Source organism: Oryzias melastigma, linkage group LG22 (assembly GCF_002922805.2).
Source record: "Oryzias melastigma strain HK-1 linkage group LG22, ASM292280v2, whole genome shotgun sequence".
Classification (NCBI taxonomy): domain Eukaryota; kingdom Metazoa; phylum Chordata; class Actinopteri; order Beloniformes; family Adrianichthyidae; genus Oryzias; species Oryzias melastigma.
Window position 1 is genome coordinate 6,910,602 of NC_050533.1, and position 16,442 is coordinate 6,927,043.

At 37.9% G+C, this 16,442-nt stretch overlaps 1 protein-coding gene across 7 annotated transcripts in view; it reads right to left on the reverse strand.

Annotated features, from left to right (window-relative positions):
• The window catches only part of qkia (QKI, KH domain containing, RNA binding a), a 76,214-nt gene that overhangs the window by 35,195 nt on the left and 24,577 nt on the right, over positions 1–16,442 (reverse strand). For all 7 annotated transcript variants that reach the window (XM_024292932.2, XM_024293164.2, XM_024292763.2 and 4 more), the window contains exons 2-3: positions 14,620–14,762; positions 3,492–3,608 (exon numbers count right to left, since the gene is read on the reverse strand). In XM_024292932.2, the coding sequence (XP_024148700.1) occupies positions 3,492–3,608; positions 14,620–14,762 (260 nt within the window). The remainder of the gene's footprint in view (positions 1–3,491; positions 3,609–14,619; positions 14,763–16,442) is intronic.

A 16,442-nucleotide genomic window follows, 5' to 3' on the forward strand; every position in this document is an offset into this window, starting at 1 on the left:
ACTACAGGCATGAAGCCCAATGAGGCAAATTGAATTTGTGATATTGGGCTATATAAATAAAATTGAATTGAATTGAATTGAATTAATTCCATTAAACGTTAGCATCAAGCTAGCTGACTTTATCTTTATGTGCTAAATCGATCTAAATTTCTATGAACCGATTATTGTTAGATTAAGCTTAAATAGATTTAAATCGATTAGTTGATTTTATCAACTCAGTCCTAAATTAAACCCCTTGCAAAAAACCAAAAGTCTAAACAAACTAGTTAAACTTAGCTAAAGCCTTAAGAAAAAGTTTACCTAATAAGATTAGAGATTAATGTGAAATTCTTCTTTTCATCTTTTTTGATTATTCCCAGCAGTTTGGGGGAATTGTGTCATAAAGATTCTTCTTTACAAAAGCGGCAAAAGCTGGTTCCTGATCTACATTAAAAAGTTGTTAAAATAGGTCTGATATTTTTAAGTATAAACAGGGCACAAGTAGTTGGCAAGGACAGCAAAAATGGAAGAAAAGGAGAAAATTATTGTCATTTTTAGTAACAAGCACAGTTAGCTTTTCTTTATTATAAAATACAATATGTCGCTCTTTGGTTAGCTCCATCCTCCTTTTTTCCCCGACTAGATCTGCTCTCCTTTTCTCCGCATTGTTCCTTTTGACTCTGCTTCGCCTCTTTCTGTGGCTGCACGACTCTCCCATTGCGGAGCCCCAGTGAGCAGGCTCTCTGTCAGGCGGCGAGGCCCAAGGGGGAGTAACCAGCTGAATTATTGAGAGCATAAAAATGCTGCCGCTAATGGATCCTGAATAAACACACTGGCTTAGCTGCTGCCGTGGCATCCTCTGCTGCCATGGGGGCATCGGGCTGAAAATACCGAGGCTGAAAACGCACTGACCGGCAGCTACTTTAGCGGCTTTGTTGGTGGCTGTGACACTCTGGGTCTATCCAAAAAGCTTTCGGGATATAGAGAGCAAATCTTACAGTGATTATTGTGATTTATGGAGGCAAAAACTGGACAGATCTCTAAACCTTTTCAACCCGTCTCAAACTGACTTTACACAGTGACAGATATTCATTCTTATGTTTTTTTGTGTAGTAAAACACACTTTTAACTCATCTTAAACCTTGAAATACAGAGCTAAAAGATTCAAGTTTTTCATTTGAATGCCCTCATACTAGGTCATGACACAGTTACGCATGAGTGCAGGTTATGCTTTCACCAAAAAACTTAATAATTATTCGACTTTTCTGATCTCTTGACCTACTTACTATAGTCATGATAAATTTACTAAATCTCTTTCATAATAAAGGTGAAGGCTGAGTAATCAGCTTCAGTTTCTTCAGTTAGATCAAAGAAAGAGTAGAAGAACCAACGAGGACACGAGAAATAAGACTATTGTAGCAAGCTGTTGTGTTTTAGGAAATGTGCAAAACAAATATTGTATAAAAACATGTAAATGTGTATTTTAAATGAGTTATTCTTTAATATATTTCATTACAAATGACAGGTATTTATGATTTTTGTGATCTATATAGTAGTGCTGGGTGATATGGAAGCAATTGTATATCACGGTATAAATTATTTTATATCACAACAAAGATATATATCGCAATAAAGTAAATTTTCTGTTAATTTCTGGAAAAATAAAGAAAAAAATGTAATTACTTACTTTTTTGACTTTTTTATTCAAGTCACATGTTACTGAATCGTTACAAATGAACAGTTTCAAGTTTCTTAGTAGGAAAACACATTTTTACACAAAAGTCTGCGATAAAAATGAGCAAAAACGATAGAGAAATGTCACGATAGACACTTTTCTATCACCCACACCATATGTATGGTCATATCGCCCAGCACTCATACACAGTGAGGTGAATTCTACCTTGTCCTAACAGCTGAACGTGACCTCTGGCAGATACTGCTGCAGAAGCACATAAAAATAAGCTAGCACAGGACAAAAAAGATAATAAAAGATTATGAAGGTAATTACAGATTTATGTCTAGAACTAAAACTAACATCTGAACTGCTTGTGTATGCTGTTTTGGAAATGTCTGGCCTTTCTTAATAACCTATTTAAATTTCAAAGCTATACACGCGAGTCTCCAACATACTTCCAGGAAACAAAGAAAGATGATCATTTAAGATCATTTAAGCACATGGGGCTCTTTTATCCCTTTACTGTGGCTCTTTAACTTTAATGAAAAATGCTAACAATTGAATAAATAATAGATTAGTTAGTTAAGATTTTAAAATGTGAACCATCTTAACAAAAACAGTTTAATTTACTCTCATAAATGTTGTAGAATTGTTCTTTAAATTTGTATTTTTAATTTAAAATTAAATCCTCTTTAATTTTTTTCTTATTTAGGTGAATTACACTAAAGTGGTTAAAGTTTTGAACAAATGTGGTTTAAAAGGATTGTGAGTGATTTAGAGTTGTGTGTTTTCAATAAAAAGCTCAGGTTTTTCTAATTGTTTTGGAGTTTTTTAGTAAATAGATTCTTCTAAAATGTTTATTTTTGAGATTAAAAGTTAAAAAGCACACCAAAGTCTTACTGATAAAAAATATCATGCTTGAATGCCTTGAATTTTTAATATAAGAAAAGCTGCTGTTGGAGGACAGAGTGGGTTTTATTTTGAAAGGAACTAGTGTGTGCTGCTGTCAAAAGTAAAATAAGTTACAACTGTTATATATAGAAACATATAGACACTGTTGCAATTCAATCGTTGTAATATTTAAAGACGAAATTTATAAATAAATGCTTGATTGCCAAAAAAGCATAAACATTGTGCACTTTGTGGCTCACGTTGGGTTCTGGTCAAAATTGTTCTTAAAGTGTAAAAGGTTACAGACCCCTAAATTTAAGACATAAATGAAAGACCGCAAAGTAGATGAAGAAAAATATAAAAAATTACCCATTTATAAATTCAGCCAGTTCATGGGAAATCATTTAAAAATTCACTTGCTGAGAGTCATATGCAAAATGTGCAGGAATGTTTAACAGGCCACATCCTGCAAAATCCAAACCTTTAAAGTTGTCGTCAATTTGACTTCAAAGCAGATTTTAAAATCTGATAAAACATTTCTCATCCTTCAGGGATGCATATAAAGTGCCTCAATTGTCACAGTCTGTGAAATACTGCATAAACATGCGGTTTAGCAGGAAAGTACAGCATGTACATGTAGTTTGGACAAATTAATACTACAGACTCCGCAGTAATGAAGGATAGAACTGAGCTGAAGGAAAATGACTTTCATTTTGTCATTATTTTAGTTTTAAGGATGTGTTGGAGGGAAAGAAACCCCCAACGAAGATTTTTTTTTTTTTTTTTTTTGCAGATTCAAAACTTGATACACTTAAAAAGTATTTTGTTATGGCTGCAATCTTAGCTAAGAAGTTCTAAATACAATGGAGTTCTCTGGTTTTACAGCATTATCAGATGTCAGACTGCTGCCACCAGGCAGAAATAAAAAGACTTTTAAGGATCTCACCTTCTTTTTGTCTCTCATGGAGCTCTTTCCTCGCACCATGATTTTGCATCCTGTTTCTGCTTCCAATTGTTTGGCAGTGAGCCCTCGGGGTCCAAGGATTCTCCCCACGAAGTTATACTGCAAAAACACAAAAACATATTAAATTTAGACACGGGTTTGCATCATATTATATATATAAAAAAAAAAAAAACAGCAATAAAGACTGACTTTAAACAGGTTTTGATCTGTAGTTTCAAGCAAACCAAAGTTCCAAAAATGACATTTCCATTAAATCTGATCCTTATAGAACACGTGTCAAAGTCAAGGCCCGGGGGCCGGATCCGGCCATCCAGATCATTTCATTTTATTGTTGTTAATGGTTCAATGTTATCTTACGCTTATTTCTAACTTGTATAATTTTGAAAAAAATATATTATTTTGGAGGGTAAAATTTTGAAAGTTATTTAAGGTTTAAGTTGATTTATTCTAGAATAATATTCCTGTCTTTTATTATTCAGAATTATGTTAAAAAGTTACAGTTTTAAAGTTTTAAAAATTGTCATTCTGCTAGTTTTTTGGACTATTTTGGCATTTACCAAGATTTGTTTTGGCTATTTTGAAGTTTAGCTAATATTTCAGCTACATGTTAGCTGTTTTGGCTTATTTAGTTTTTTAAGCTAATTTGAAGTTTGGTATTGTTTTCATCTACATGCTGGCTGTTTTGGCTAACCTAAGTTTTCCTTTTTTTTGAGGCTAATTTGGCATTTAGCTAATATTTTGTAGCTATCAGCTTCAGCGTTTTCAGCTATCAGCTTTAGCATTTTCCGCTATCAGCGTCAGCATTTTTAGCTAACAATTTCAGCATTTTCAGCTATTAGCTTCATCGTTTTCCGCCATCAGCGTCAGCATTTTTAGGTCTCAGCCTCAGCATTTTCAGCTATTAGCTTCTTCGTTTTCAGCCATCAGCTTCAGCGTTTTCAGCCATCAGCTTCAGCGTTTTCAGCCATCAGCTTCAGCATTTTCAGCTATTAGCTTCTGCGTTTTCAGCCATCAGCTTCAGTGTTTTCAGCCATCAGCTTGTGCGTTTTCAGCCATCAGCTTCAGCTTTTTTAGCCATCAGAGTCAGCGTTTTCCGCCATCAGCTTCAGCGTTTTTAGGTCTCAGCCTTTGCATTTTCAGCTATTAGCTTCTGCGTTTTCAGCCATCAGCTTCAGTGTTTTCAGCCATCAGCTTGTGCGTTTTCAGCAATCAGCTTGTGCGTATTTAGCCATTAGCTTCTGCGTTTTCAGCCATCAGCTTCAACGTTTTCAGCCATCAGCTTCACCTTTTCAGCCATCAGCTTCGACGTTTTCAGCTATCAGCTTCAGCATTTTTAGCTATAAGTTTCAGCCTTTTCAGCTATCTCCACTAGCATCTTCAGCAGCCAAATTCAGCTTTAGCATTTATACTAGCATTATCACAGGTAATGCTATATATCTAGTTCATAATTATGTGCATAATTAATTGTGTTTTGAATTTTGGCACAAACAAAAAATATTTTTTCAAAACATTTGGTGGATTATCCTTTTTGCCGTCACATCAAATATCCATCAGACTTTCTTTATTTCACACTTTCAATCTATGAGTTGCTTTGAAAGTAAAAACAGAATATTAATCCAGGCAACGAGGCTAGATATGAATTAAGACGAGCAGTCAAAGAAAATTGGTTTTAGGGCTTGAAAGCAAATTTTAGTGGGAAAAAAATATGAGTAATGTGAGATTGCTGCCAAACTCTCTTTAAAGAGTTTATGTTCTTCAGAAAATGCATTTTCCAAAACACTCGCTGTAATTAGAAACGGCTTTCCTGCTGTGTAAAAATATGTTCAACGTCACATTTCTGACTGCAACAGAAAACTGGTTTATGAAAAAAGAGATAAGAATAAAACCACAAATACTTGGATACATTATAAGAAAATGGTAATCTGAAGTGTTCCAACCATTACAAATACGGTTCAGTAGCAAACATAGATGTTTTAGGCTTCTATATTAGGCTGTGAGATCATCAGATTCAGGTCATGATTAGAAACGTGTTTACTTTTGTAATTCGGTGCAACAATGCTTAAAAAAACAAAGAAGTCACTAGGGAAGTCCTATTTAATTTCAAAGGGATTACAAATTAAACATGAGGTTGGCAAATTTTCCCTGAACAATATAAACAAATCCAAGTAAGGACAATGGAAAGCTGAAGGCTGTTGTTTTTCTTATCTCAGTGAGGGCATGCCTGCCTTCCTCTCCTGTCTCTAACAGGAAAGAACCACCCTGTGGCTGGAAGATGGTCGCTTCCCTGCAGATAATCATGGCATGCAGATCCAGCGGCTGAGCATGATTCTCTGTCACTGTGGGTTTGATTAACCCTCATCAGGAAAACCAGTGCGGGGGCTACGTTTTTGGAACATGTGTGTCTGCAAGGACACCTGTCTGCAGAGGTCAGCCACCAAAGAAAACAAGACTTCTGACTCACAGGTGAACACGCACACACACACAGTCACACACAATCACACGCGTGTACACTGCCTCAAGAAGCACAGAGGAGAGAGCTGTCTGCCTGCATCATGGTACCCAAGCAAACACGGGTGAACCACTTTCTCTAGAGTTTTACAAGCAGCATCCCAGGTGTTGTAATATAACTTATGCCACAAGACAACAAAACACCATATTTGCCTGATTACATTCATCTGTTGCTGACAGGGAAACTTGCATTAAAGCTACAGACACACCAGGCATGCGACCTGCTTTCAAAAATGCACTTAAAGGAGGTTCTTGAATGCGTATTTAGCCCAAGATGTTCACAATGGACAAGTAGGGAGGGGCTTTTCCTTATTTTCTACTGTTCACTAGCACACGTCCACCACCTACAGTTGGAAGAGGCTTGGTGTAAAATATTGAACCAGTGCAAATCTCACAAATCTTGCTTCAGGCTTTTTTTTTCAGCTCTACTCCACTATATGGAAAACATAATGTCATATAATTCCATCAAGGCACAAACCACAATTATTAAAGGAGTATACAGACTGGAAAAGTCAACTGGTCTAGACTGAGTCTACTTAACCCTTTAACACCTGAGGCGTCACCGGTGCTTTGCCTCATCGTTGCTTCACATTTCTCTGTGGCACATCAGTTTCTATGTTCCTACTGTTTACATTTCGTAATGACCCACTATAGTAGCCGTTTTGGTCCATTTGTTCCGGTACCAGCATGGAGCCTATTCAGACTGAGGAAACTCGGAGCGAACAGGAGCTCAGTCCAATTGGAAACGAACAAAGAACACCTCAAAAGACGGGTCAGAGGGCGGTTCTTGGTCCCAGACCAGGGTCAGTGAACCCAAGAGTTTTGAACACGGAAGTAGCCGCTTGAAACTCGCCTTGTAGCTTTAACGAGACAATATTAGAGAATTTCTACAAGGAAAAATTATCTGTAGGGAAGCGACCATCTTCCAGCCAAAGGGTGGTTCTTTCCTTTGTTTTAGAAATGGAAGACAGTTTTAAGAACTACAGGGGAAAAATGGAGACAAATCCCTATTTTGAAACAATGAACCAAACAGGGGAAACATTTTTACAGCCATTTAAGCAAAAATTGAATACAAACTTCTTAACTGAACTGTAGAACAAAATATGATGAATAAATGGATTATATATACAGCTCAAATTTAAAAGAAAATCAGCCATAAACTCTTGCCTTAAGTTATTTCAATGTAATATCTTAGTTGGTCATTAATGAATGCAAAAATATTTTTTGTCTGTCCAAGCAATCAGTTAAGACCCTCTAATTCATCATCCGCATCAATATGAAGAGAAGTGAAGGTTCATCAACAATAAACGGTGATTCATTTCATTAGAGGGGAAAGATGTGATACGTGAGCGACCCTTTCATTCAATAAACCAGACATAAAAAATTAAGATTTGAGAAAAAATTATATTCTTTGTAAACTTCTATACATCATTTTAATGACAGAATCCAAGTTGCAAGAATTGGGTGAACTCTGTTTTTTAATCTTTCAGCAGTCTCAAATGAAACTATTTTCCTAAAGTTTTCCCAAACAGAGAAAAAATAAATAAAAAAACAACAAACACAGACGGATGAACAGGCTTGAATGGAAACACAGCCTCCTTCAGGACAAGGGGTTACAATGACATTAAAAGGCCTTTGTTTAGTTCAGTTATCACTACCAAACAGACGAGTTGCATTGTGAGCATCAATGTCTGCCACTGTGTGTTTGTGCCGGTGACTGTGAAGCACAAAAGTACGAAGTGAACTCTTGCAAACACTCTCGACACCCAAACTTGACTGTTTGTGCGAGCACACATTTCTTTATTTATTATACCCAACTGAGGAACAACAGTTGCACCAACAATCCTCCCAAAACCAGAACAATTGCGGCTTTGATAGTGTTTGTGGTGCTGGGGAGACAGGAAATGAGATCATGCTGAGGGCTCCGACTGTGTGCACCAAAGACTTATCGGAGAGCAGAGCCGGGCATGGGGGAGAATACAGATCATGCATTATCCAGTCGGGCTTATGGAAATAAGAAAGACTTCATTCAGTGCATCGCATCAAAGCAATGTGGAATCTGGTTACACCAGGCACCATTCATCTCCTACATCTTTACACTTAAACAGTGAGGTGATAATATTGCCAATTTATGACAGCACTACTCGGGCTTTGCTCATACTTCAGATACACTCAACCTCATGTAACATTTTTGAAAGTGTTTCCCAAAGAGACAGTTAAACGCACACTCTTTCTTAATGGAGGAGGTCCTCCCACCACACATCCTTCTTTATGGATTTGTCTGAGGAACATAAGCAATCCTCCCTTTCAACTTTGACTTAGTGAAAACATGATCTTTCCTTTGTTTCTTTGCTGTAATCCCCCCGAAAATGAAACAAGCGCTTAACTCAAATTAATTTTCTACGACAACATAAACTAGCTCTACCTCCCAGCAGGCTTTAACCCTTTTTTGAATCATTTATAACTAATCTACAGTTTTTTTTACACTGATCCTTGGAAGAAGAACCTTTTGCGGATAAAATAAAGGTTATAGAAAGGAGTGTCAGAGCTAATAAGCCTTTATAATAAGCCACTGTTGGGCCTGCAGGTGGCCCACACTGTTGTTGACCACTCTGTGAACCTGTAGAGCTAAAATGATGATGCACTTTCTGTCCTGCCTGCATGCTGCTGGGAAAGCTTGTAGAAAACACTTAAAGAAAAAACAACCTTTCGGGCTTTTAAGTGTATCATACTGTTCATTTCTCACTATAAACAGCCCCAAATCATCATTTTGATCCATTCATGCATTTCTGAGTAATCCTCTAAAAACTTGCACTCTCAACAGCAGCCCCTCCCATACCCATGAAAACGAGCGAGTCCTCACGTGCTGATGTCACAATGTGAGGCCTCCAGGCTAACACCAACACTTTCTGTGCAAAGCTAGCAGCTCGAGGTAGTAATTTCAACTTGCATTATATCCTTACAGATACTTTACAATACTCCTATCAAAAGCACGTCATTTGTACGATCCATTTTCATGACGTTCCTTGATGTGACCGTCCAAGTCTCAATTAAACTGCAAGACACACCTGTGCTCCCCTTAAGATGTAGCTGCCCCCATCTGCAATGACTGGAAAACCCCCAAACCTGTAGCAAATGTATGGGTCAGCTCTCCTATGAGTGCATCTGACTAAGGCTTTAGAAGTCAAATGACAAACTGAAAAAGAAGCAATATCTTCACCTAAAGACAGACCCAAACCATCCATCAGCCTTTATCAGCTTAATTATTTATCCAGATTCTGAACTTTGTGTTGATATTGCAGCCAGGTGTGTCAGGATGGAAATGTATAAAGCTTGATGTTAGGTGTAAGCGTAGAAGATCCAGTAAATCAAGCATAATAAGTAAACAAGCATTCTTCTCCGTTCTACCAGTTTGCTCTTACAAAAAGACAGTAATTTGGCTCTGTGGATATTTCCTCAAAGCGCAACAGTTACAACCTCCATTCCACATCCGTTAATTACACACAGAACAACAAAAGGTGCAACAAAGGCACACCGCGCCCTGAAAGCACTACAAAAGGGGGCGTGAAGAATCGAGCCTCTGGAAGAGAATAAAATGAGTACGCACCCGTACACACCATTGAATATTTCCATTTGAATGTCAGGTTATCACAGCGAGTTAAACTGCTCCTTAAATACTTAAGGAAGCCGTGGAACCATTGTGGCAATCCATTTCGATCAAAATGAGAGCGGTTTGCTGCATGTTCAATAGACTCAGCCAATCTTGCACTTAATCTTTTTAATCAAGTTAATTCAAGTAAACCAGTGAATTCTCTCTGGAACCGGATCATTAGACATTCACAGTTTCACTTTTTCTCATCATTTTTAGCTCATTCATCATCTCAATGGAAAGCAGGTAACTAGTGAAAATATTCATACAGTGATGGAAGGAGCTCGTCAACTATGGAGCAAACATATTTGAATCAGGATGTTTCTGTTGTCCCAGATATGGAGCAATTGAACATACATTTCTGATTACTTGAGAGATTTTTTTTTACTCAAAATAAAAGGCGTTAGTTCTGACACAGGTACCAAACCAGTCTCTTGATCTCCTGCATCTTCTATGACAATAGGAAGGTATAGATCTGTTACCACTAAACTCTTTTCTTAAATAGGATCCAATATGTGCTAACTTTACCCGACACCACAGGAGAAACGCTAACGCTGCAGCTTTTGATCTTTGTGTCTTCCGTCCTCCCTTCTCATTTTTCACATCACTTAAACCTTTTCTTCAAGCTGTAAGGTTCTACTTAATGAAAACAAAGGACACCAATACTCCGTCCATGTAAACTTTACATACATTTATGCTAATGTACTGGTATAATAAAACTTAGGATAAACCTTAAGAGACTTTTATTAGCCTGTAGGTGTTTTCTATTGTTAATTCCTCACAAAAAAACAAACCCCAAAGGAGAAATTGCTCCTGAGAATTCCTCCACAACCATCCTCTCTGAGCAGCAGCCCCTCCCAGTTCATGAAAACGAGTTCTCACATTGTGACGTAGATATGTGGGGAACAGCCCCTTCCAGGAAGAGTCTGCACTGCCAGCACCAGCCCCAGGCTAACACACACCCACTTTCTCCACGGAGCTAGCTGTGATCGACAAAATGCTTTCATTTTGTGTGCACAAACAAACACAAACAAGCTGCAGAGGATGTCGTCATGACCAGGAGCGAAAGGGGACACCTCAAAGATCGAGCGTTTTTATTCTGAGTAGGAAAACAGCTCACGAAAAAAACTAATTTACTAAAAATGTTGTTCTTTAGCGTGCCAAGGGTAATATATTTTCATATATATGCATATAGTTTACTCTAAAAAGGCTTAAGAACAGTATAGTATAGGACAATTAAATATACTTTTCAGCTTAATTCTGACATTTCTATAACATTCTGTTGTAAACAACCAACAATACAACAAAGTAAAAATTCAAAGCTTTCAAATTAAATTCAAAAGGTGTATGATAAATGTTAAATAAGCATCCTCAAAAACAAAAACAGATATTTAAAGTATTGTACATGTTTTATACCTTTAGACTAGCTTATCACGAATTAGTATTATAAGAGTTACAGTGATCTTAATCTATGGAAACATTTTAACAGTGATGTTTATGGAAAAGTTCAGCAAAATGCAGCATTTTACTTTTATCTACTTTTACTTTTATTCTGAAATCCTCTGACCTGGATTATTGCCTTCAGCTTTATCTCTAACTCCAAGACTTCCTGTTAGCTTAATTCTATTTAAAAAAACTAACTTGCATTTTTTTTTCCTTGAGAGCTGCTGATGGCTCCTTAACAAATTTACAGCATCTTACTTTTGTCTGGAGAGTGTAAGAAGATTTGTAGTAGACATTGAGTAAATAAAAAGTCCACCATCGAGGAGAAAACACCATGACAAGACCAAAAAAAACTTCCAGAATGTGAGACTACAACAGAGCTATGGAAAATACCGAGAGCACAGCTTCAGGTGTTCTGGGATTTTTCCAGCTCTGATTGGTCGAATCTTCAGATGCCGTTTTAAAATGGTGAAAGAATTGAGGCAGTCCAGTTAACCAGTTGTTCAACAGATTGCAAATACCCCGGGGTCCAGTTTCATTGAGTCAGCACAGCAGAGGGCTGGTTTTCTGTCCTAAACATTTGCCGACTGATATACCGACACACTTTCCACATCCAAACACACGGAGGGATGAGGTGGAAACAGAGACAAACTTAAAAGACATGTCACACTTCCTATCGGATGCCTGAAGGTCAACGGAAATGACATGCCAAGCTGTCAGTCAGCTGGGTGTGCGTGGGCGTATGTGTATGCTCGGAGTAGTGGAGCCACAGATAGCATTTAATTGAAAGTTCAAGTTATCAGATAGCCTGCGACTCAGCTGTCAGTCAAGATGCAGTCACCACGGTTATGCTTCAACGTTCTGCACTGACGACATCAGGAACTGGCTGCATTTCCTGAATAGTATTAAGACCGAATCAGAATTCTTTCCCTACACATACGGCTTCTTCCTACCCCTGCAATTGTTGAAGCTTTAGTGGTGTATAGGCGTAGGGACTTGGAGTTATGCTGGAGAAACACATTTCTACACGTGGGTGTGTTCTTAAGCACAGCAGTTTACATCTAAATGTAAGTAATGACTTTTAAAAGCTATAAAAACGTAGTGTTGTGTCTTTTTTGAGCCCTGGCAGCAACTGTATTTTCCGGAGTATAAGTTGCGAGAGAAAAAAAATGTCTAATGAAGAAGAAGAAAACCATATACAAGTCGCAGTTTTGGGAGAAAAGTCTGACGTTTCAGAACAAATCCGCCAAGCCCAGCTAAAAAAAGTTTAAGAGGAAAACAATCAGATTCTCTTCCACATTTGTTTTGGACGACACTTCTTCTGCCTCTGTCATTAGCAAATACTTATACTCAGATGCAGCGCCCTCTAGCGGTTGTAAGAGGAAAGAACAACTGACGTTTACTGGCAAAATGACAAATATATAAAAATAAAAAATAAAAATCACAGTATGTTGCACCCCTGGCTAAACTATGACAAAAACTGTGACTTATGTAACCCACACGTTCCATATGCCCCTTTAGACTGCTGCACACGCACTCCCAGGAAGTATCGCGAGATTTCAGGATGTGATTTCATAGCGTGATTTCACTGACAGCTACACCCTTGCTGCCCTGCACCAATTGAGCTGCTAAAATAACTTTCACCATTTGACTGGCCAGGTTTTAACACCGGGGGAAAATTCTCATCTCATCTCCTGATGGCGAGCCAGCTGAGCCCTCCTGGACCAAGAGAACCACAGTCCCTACCGATGTGGTAGGACAAACAAATCTACATAAACACTTAAATGTCACCAAGCATTGGAGCTTTCTATCCATCTACTCCAAAAACACTTCTTCTTCAACACCCAAAAAGGGTTAAATTGAAGGAAACTTCTGGACTAATTTTGGACTGATTTACACTGTACATATTGTCTTTGTCACATATATTTTTTCACTGTAAATACAATTCATCCAATCAAACAAGTTTTTGTGTGGTTTTACACCTCCACACTTCCTCCTTGAGATCCTGTCTAGCCCAATTAAATTTACATCTATGCTTAATCAAAAGTGATACACTTATACTACAGAAAATACGGTAAACGCCAACGTCGATGACTGGCGAGTATTGATGACGTCATCAAGGGGTAGCAACGTCAGAATTTTGAGGAGACTATTTTTCCTGACTGTTTCTTTGGAGGGCTAAATTTAGGGGTAGGAAAGGAATTCTGAGACAGATATTCAAATATTCAACAGAGAGGGAACACATGCAACCCTTGTGCTATCCTTGGCATGTTTGTATTAAAAGTGGGGACCCCACAAAACAGCATGCTGAACTTATTTTTCAAGGATTTTTAATCTTGACAGCAGCGGCAAACTGCAACGACAACAGATATATGTCCGACTTCTCCTTAGTGGATGTGACCCCACAGAAAGTTATGGCAAGTAAAGGAGGAATCGTGTGCTTCAGAGACGGGGTGACAGTTCTGGAAGATAACAGGAAATCGCAGCAGTATTGCAATGCAGAAATAACAAAAAGCTGTATGCCTTCTGGATAAAACACTAAACTTTCTGCAGGACACACCCTATGACACATCTTTAAATGTTCTTCCTCAACTTAGCCTGAACAGACACATAATATGACACACACTTGATTTAAAATTAAACACTTGGAATCTTGTTTTTCAAAAAAAAAAAAAAAAAAAAAAAAAAAATCAACTGTTAAATCCTCAAAAGGGAGGATATATTCATGAAGTGCTTTAGTAGCTCAAAGAAGGAAAGTGTACAGGAAATCAATTTCCAAAGAGGTTAGGACTTGACACGAACTCCATCCCACAGTCTGGCATTTACCACTTTGTTATGAATGTGTGTTAAAATAAGAATGAAAAGTGCCCCTTTCAAATATGCTCCACTGCATGTTGTGCAATCTAGTGTGTGCCCTCTCTGAGGTCATCCCAGAGTCATCGTGGCCACCAGGGGGAAACCTAATTAATTTAGTATCTTTCTTGACAGCTCACAAACAGATTACAGACATACAACAGTGCTCTGTTCAAAGCAGAGAGGCCACAAAGCAAAAGGAGCACAAAGGTCATCCGTGTCACATTTCACAATATGCTGCAGCATCTTTGCATCCTGCTCTCTGCAGTCACACGGCGACACACTTCAATCTTCCACAAGCTGTTTCCAGAACCACAGCAACATTTTTGGTACTTCATAAATAAGAAAGTTACTTTTTCTGTGGGACAGACCACTGTTAAACTCAATCTTTATTACAAAAACTGACAACAAAGCACACAAAGCTGTTTTCTGTGAAAATAAGACTCTGAAGATGAAAATCCAGACAGATCTGAGCATAAATTCTGCGTCTGGATGTCAGATTGAACCTCAATTCAGCCACTACTTCCTCCAACTTGGTAATGAAATCAATAGTAAAGAAACTTCCTACTTCTTTTGAAAATATACTCAATATACAGATCTAAATGCATGAATATTATTGGCGATAAAGAGCAAAAGCCACACTGCTATTTCACTTACATCTGGGTATTCTTTGACAGGCACAAACAGTTTTTCCTGGAGGTGAACGATGGGTCCAATGGGTTCAGGCAGCTCCAGCGGGTGTTTGTCCACAAGGCCATTCACTGTGTCACTGTACATGTCTTTACGCACTCTGTTGATCTCTGAAAACACAGGAAACAAACTTTGATCAAACACAGGAACAGAACTGCAGGAAAATTATTCTGTTTGGGGTTCATCATTGGACACGGACAATACAAGCTTTCATAAACACTAAAAGTTAATGTGCCACGAACGAGCAATGCATACAAATAATAAAGTAAATGTGTGATGCATAAGAGTCACAGAAGTCATAGGTTGTCATATTTAGTAACAAACTTTTAGTTTATCTTAACATACATTTTTCATGTTAATTTTTCTCCAACTATGCTGTGGGAAAATAATCAGCCAGGAGCAGAAAATGAAGCTCCTATAACAGTTTAGTAATCTGATATTTGACGTCTGGGTTTGATACGTCGATGCATCTTTGTACAGTATCGTATAACAAATGTCACAGGATGGACTCATAAAAGATCGTCAGTTGATTCGGATAAAAGCCTTCAAACCTTTGCCTCTGAAGCAGAAAAAAAGTTTTTAAGATGTTATATTTAAAAGTTTCTTCTTTCTCTCTCTGTTCTTCGACTCTGTGACCTTTGCTTGATTCAGGCTTAAACATATGCAAACTTCAGAGCTGATCAGAGAAAAAAGCAGAACAAAGACTTTTTTTTGCTCTTGCACACATTTTGTCATCTGAGAAGTCAGGACGTCTCTGAAGAGTTCAGATGATTTCAATTTTCCTAGCTTGAGAAGTTTGGAGGAATGTTGTGCAGTGTGGGAAAAGTGGAAAAGCGGTCATTCATGAACGGAAAACTGCCCACACAAATGAGAATTTCAGCAAATGTTTTTTACGATATAGACAACAAATCTGTGAAATAGACTGGAGTAAGCTAGACTTATAATAAAGGAATTTTTTGTTTTCAATTAAAATTGTTAAATAAATACGAGAGTTTGGAACTGATGAGTAGAAAATACTGTGAAAAGGGAGGAACATCTTTCTGGATAAATGATCAAAACACAAATTATAACCAAAACGGGCACAGATAACTAGCATGGCAGTGTGGAAAGCACCTGCTTTAGAGACAGCGCCAAGTCTTATGATGTCTTTATACAGTTAGAGAGAAACTCCTTCCTGAGCCACATGATCTCTGTCAGCAGACCGTCCCAGAACTCCCAAAGATGAGTTCATCCTTCTGCTGTTTTATTCAGAGAGTAGATTACATCAGTCTGAACTGATGGTTCACCCAGACAACATTCAGGGTTTGTGTTTATAAAGACAGCAAAGGAATGAATTATGATCAACAGAATACAAACCAGGTGGTTAGATTACATCTGTCTCTCTATAAAACCACCAACACTTTGTAGTTGAACCAAACGTCACACTATTACAGTGGTGGCTAGCTTTAATTTATCATTTTAACACTCTGTACAAACTAATGTAACAACACATATTATCTTCTGTGGTCTTTATTCTAAGCTCCCTTGTTCTTTGCATAAAGAAAAAACCAAAGAGAAGGTATTCATATTTGCTAACCAGCAGCAGTCCCTCGCTCTAATTTCTGCTTCCTCCAGCTGAAATGCCACATTAACATAAGGAAGCTGAGCCGGGCCTTCAATGGAGACATGAGCCATTTGACAACCTCTAATTTCAATGCAGCAACTCTTTCCTGAAGGCTTGCATTCACCTAAAAATTACCCCCTGCCCAACACAACTGACAAAATCATTTATCAATCTGTCTATTCCCGCA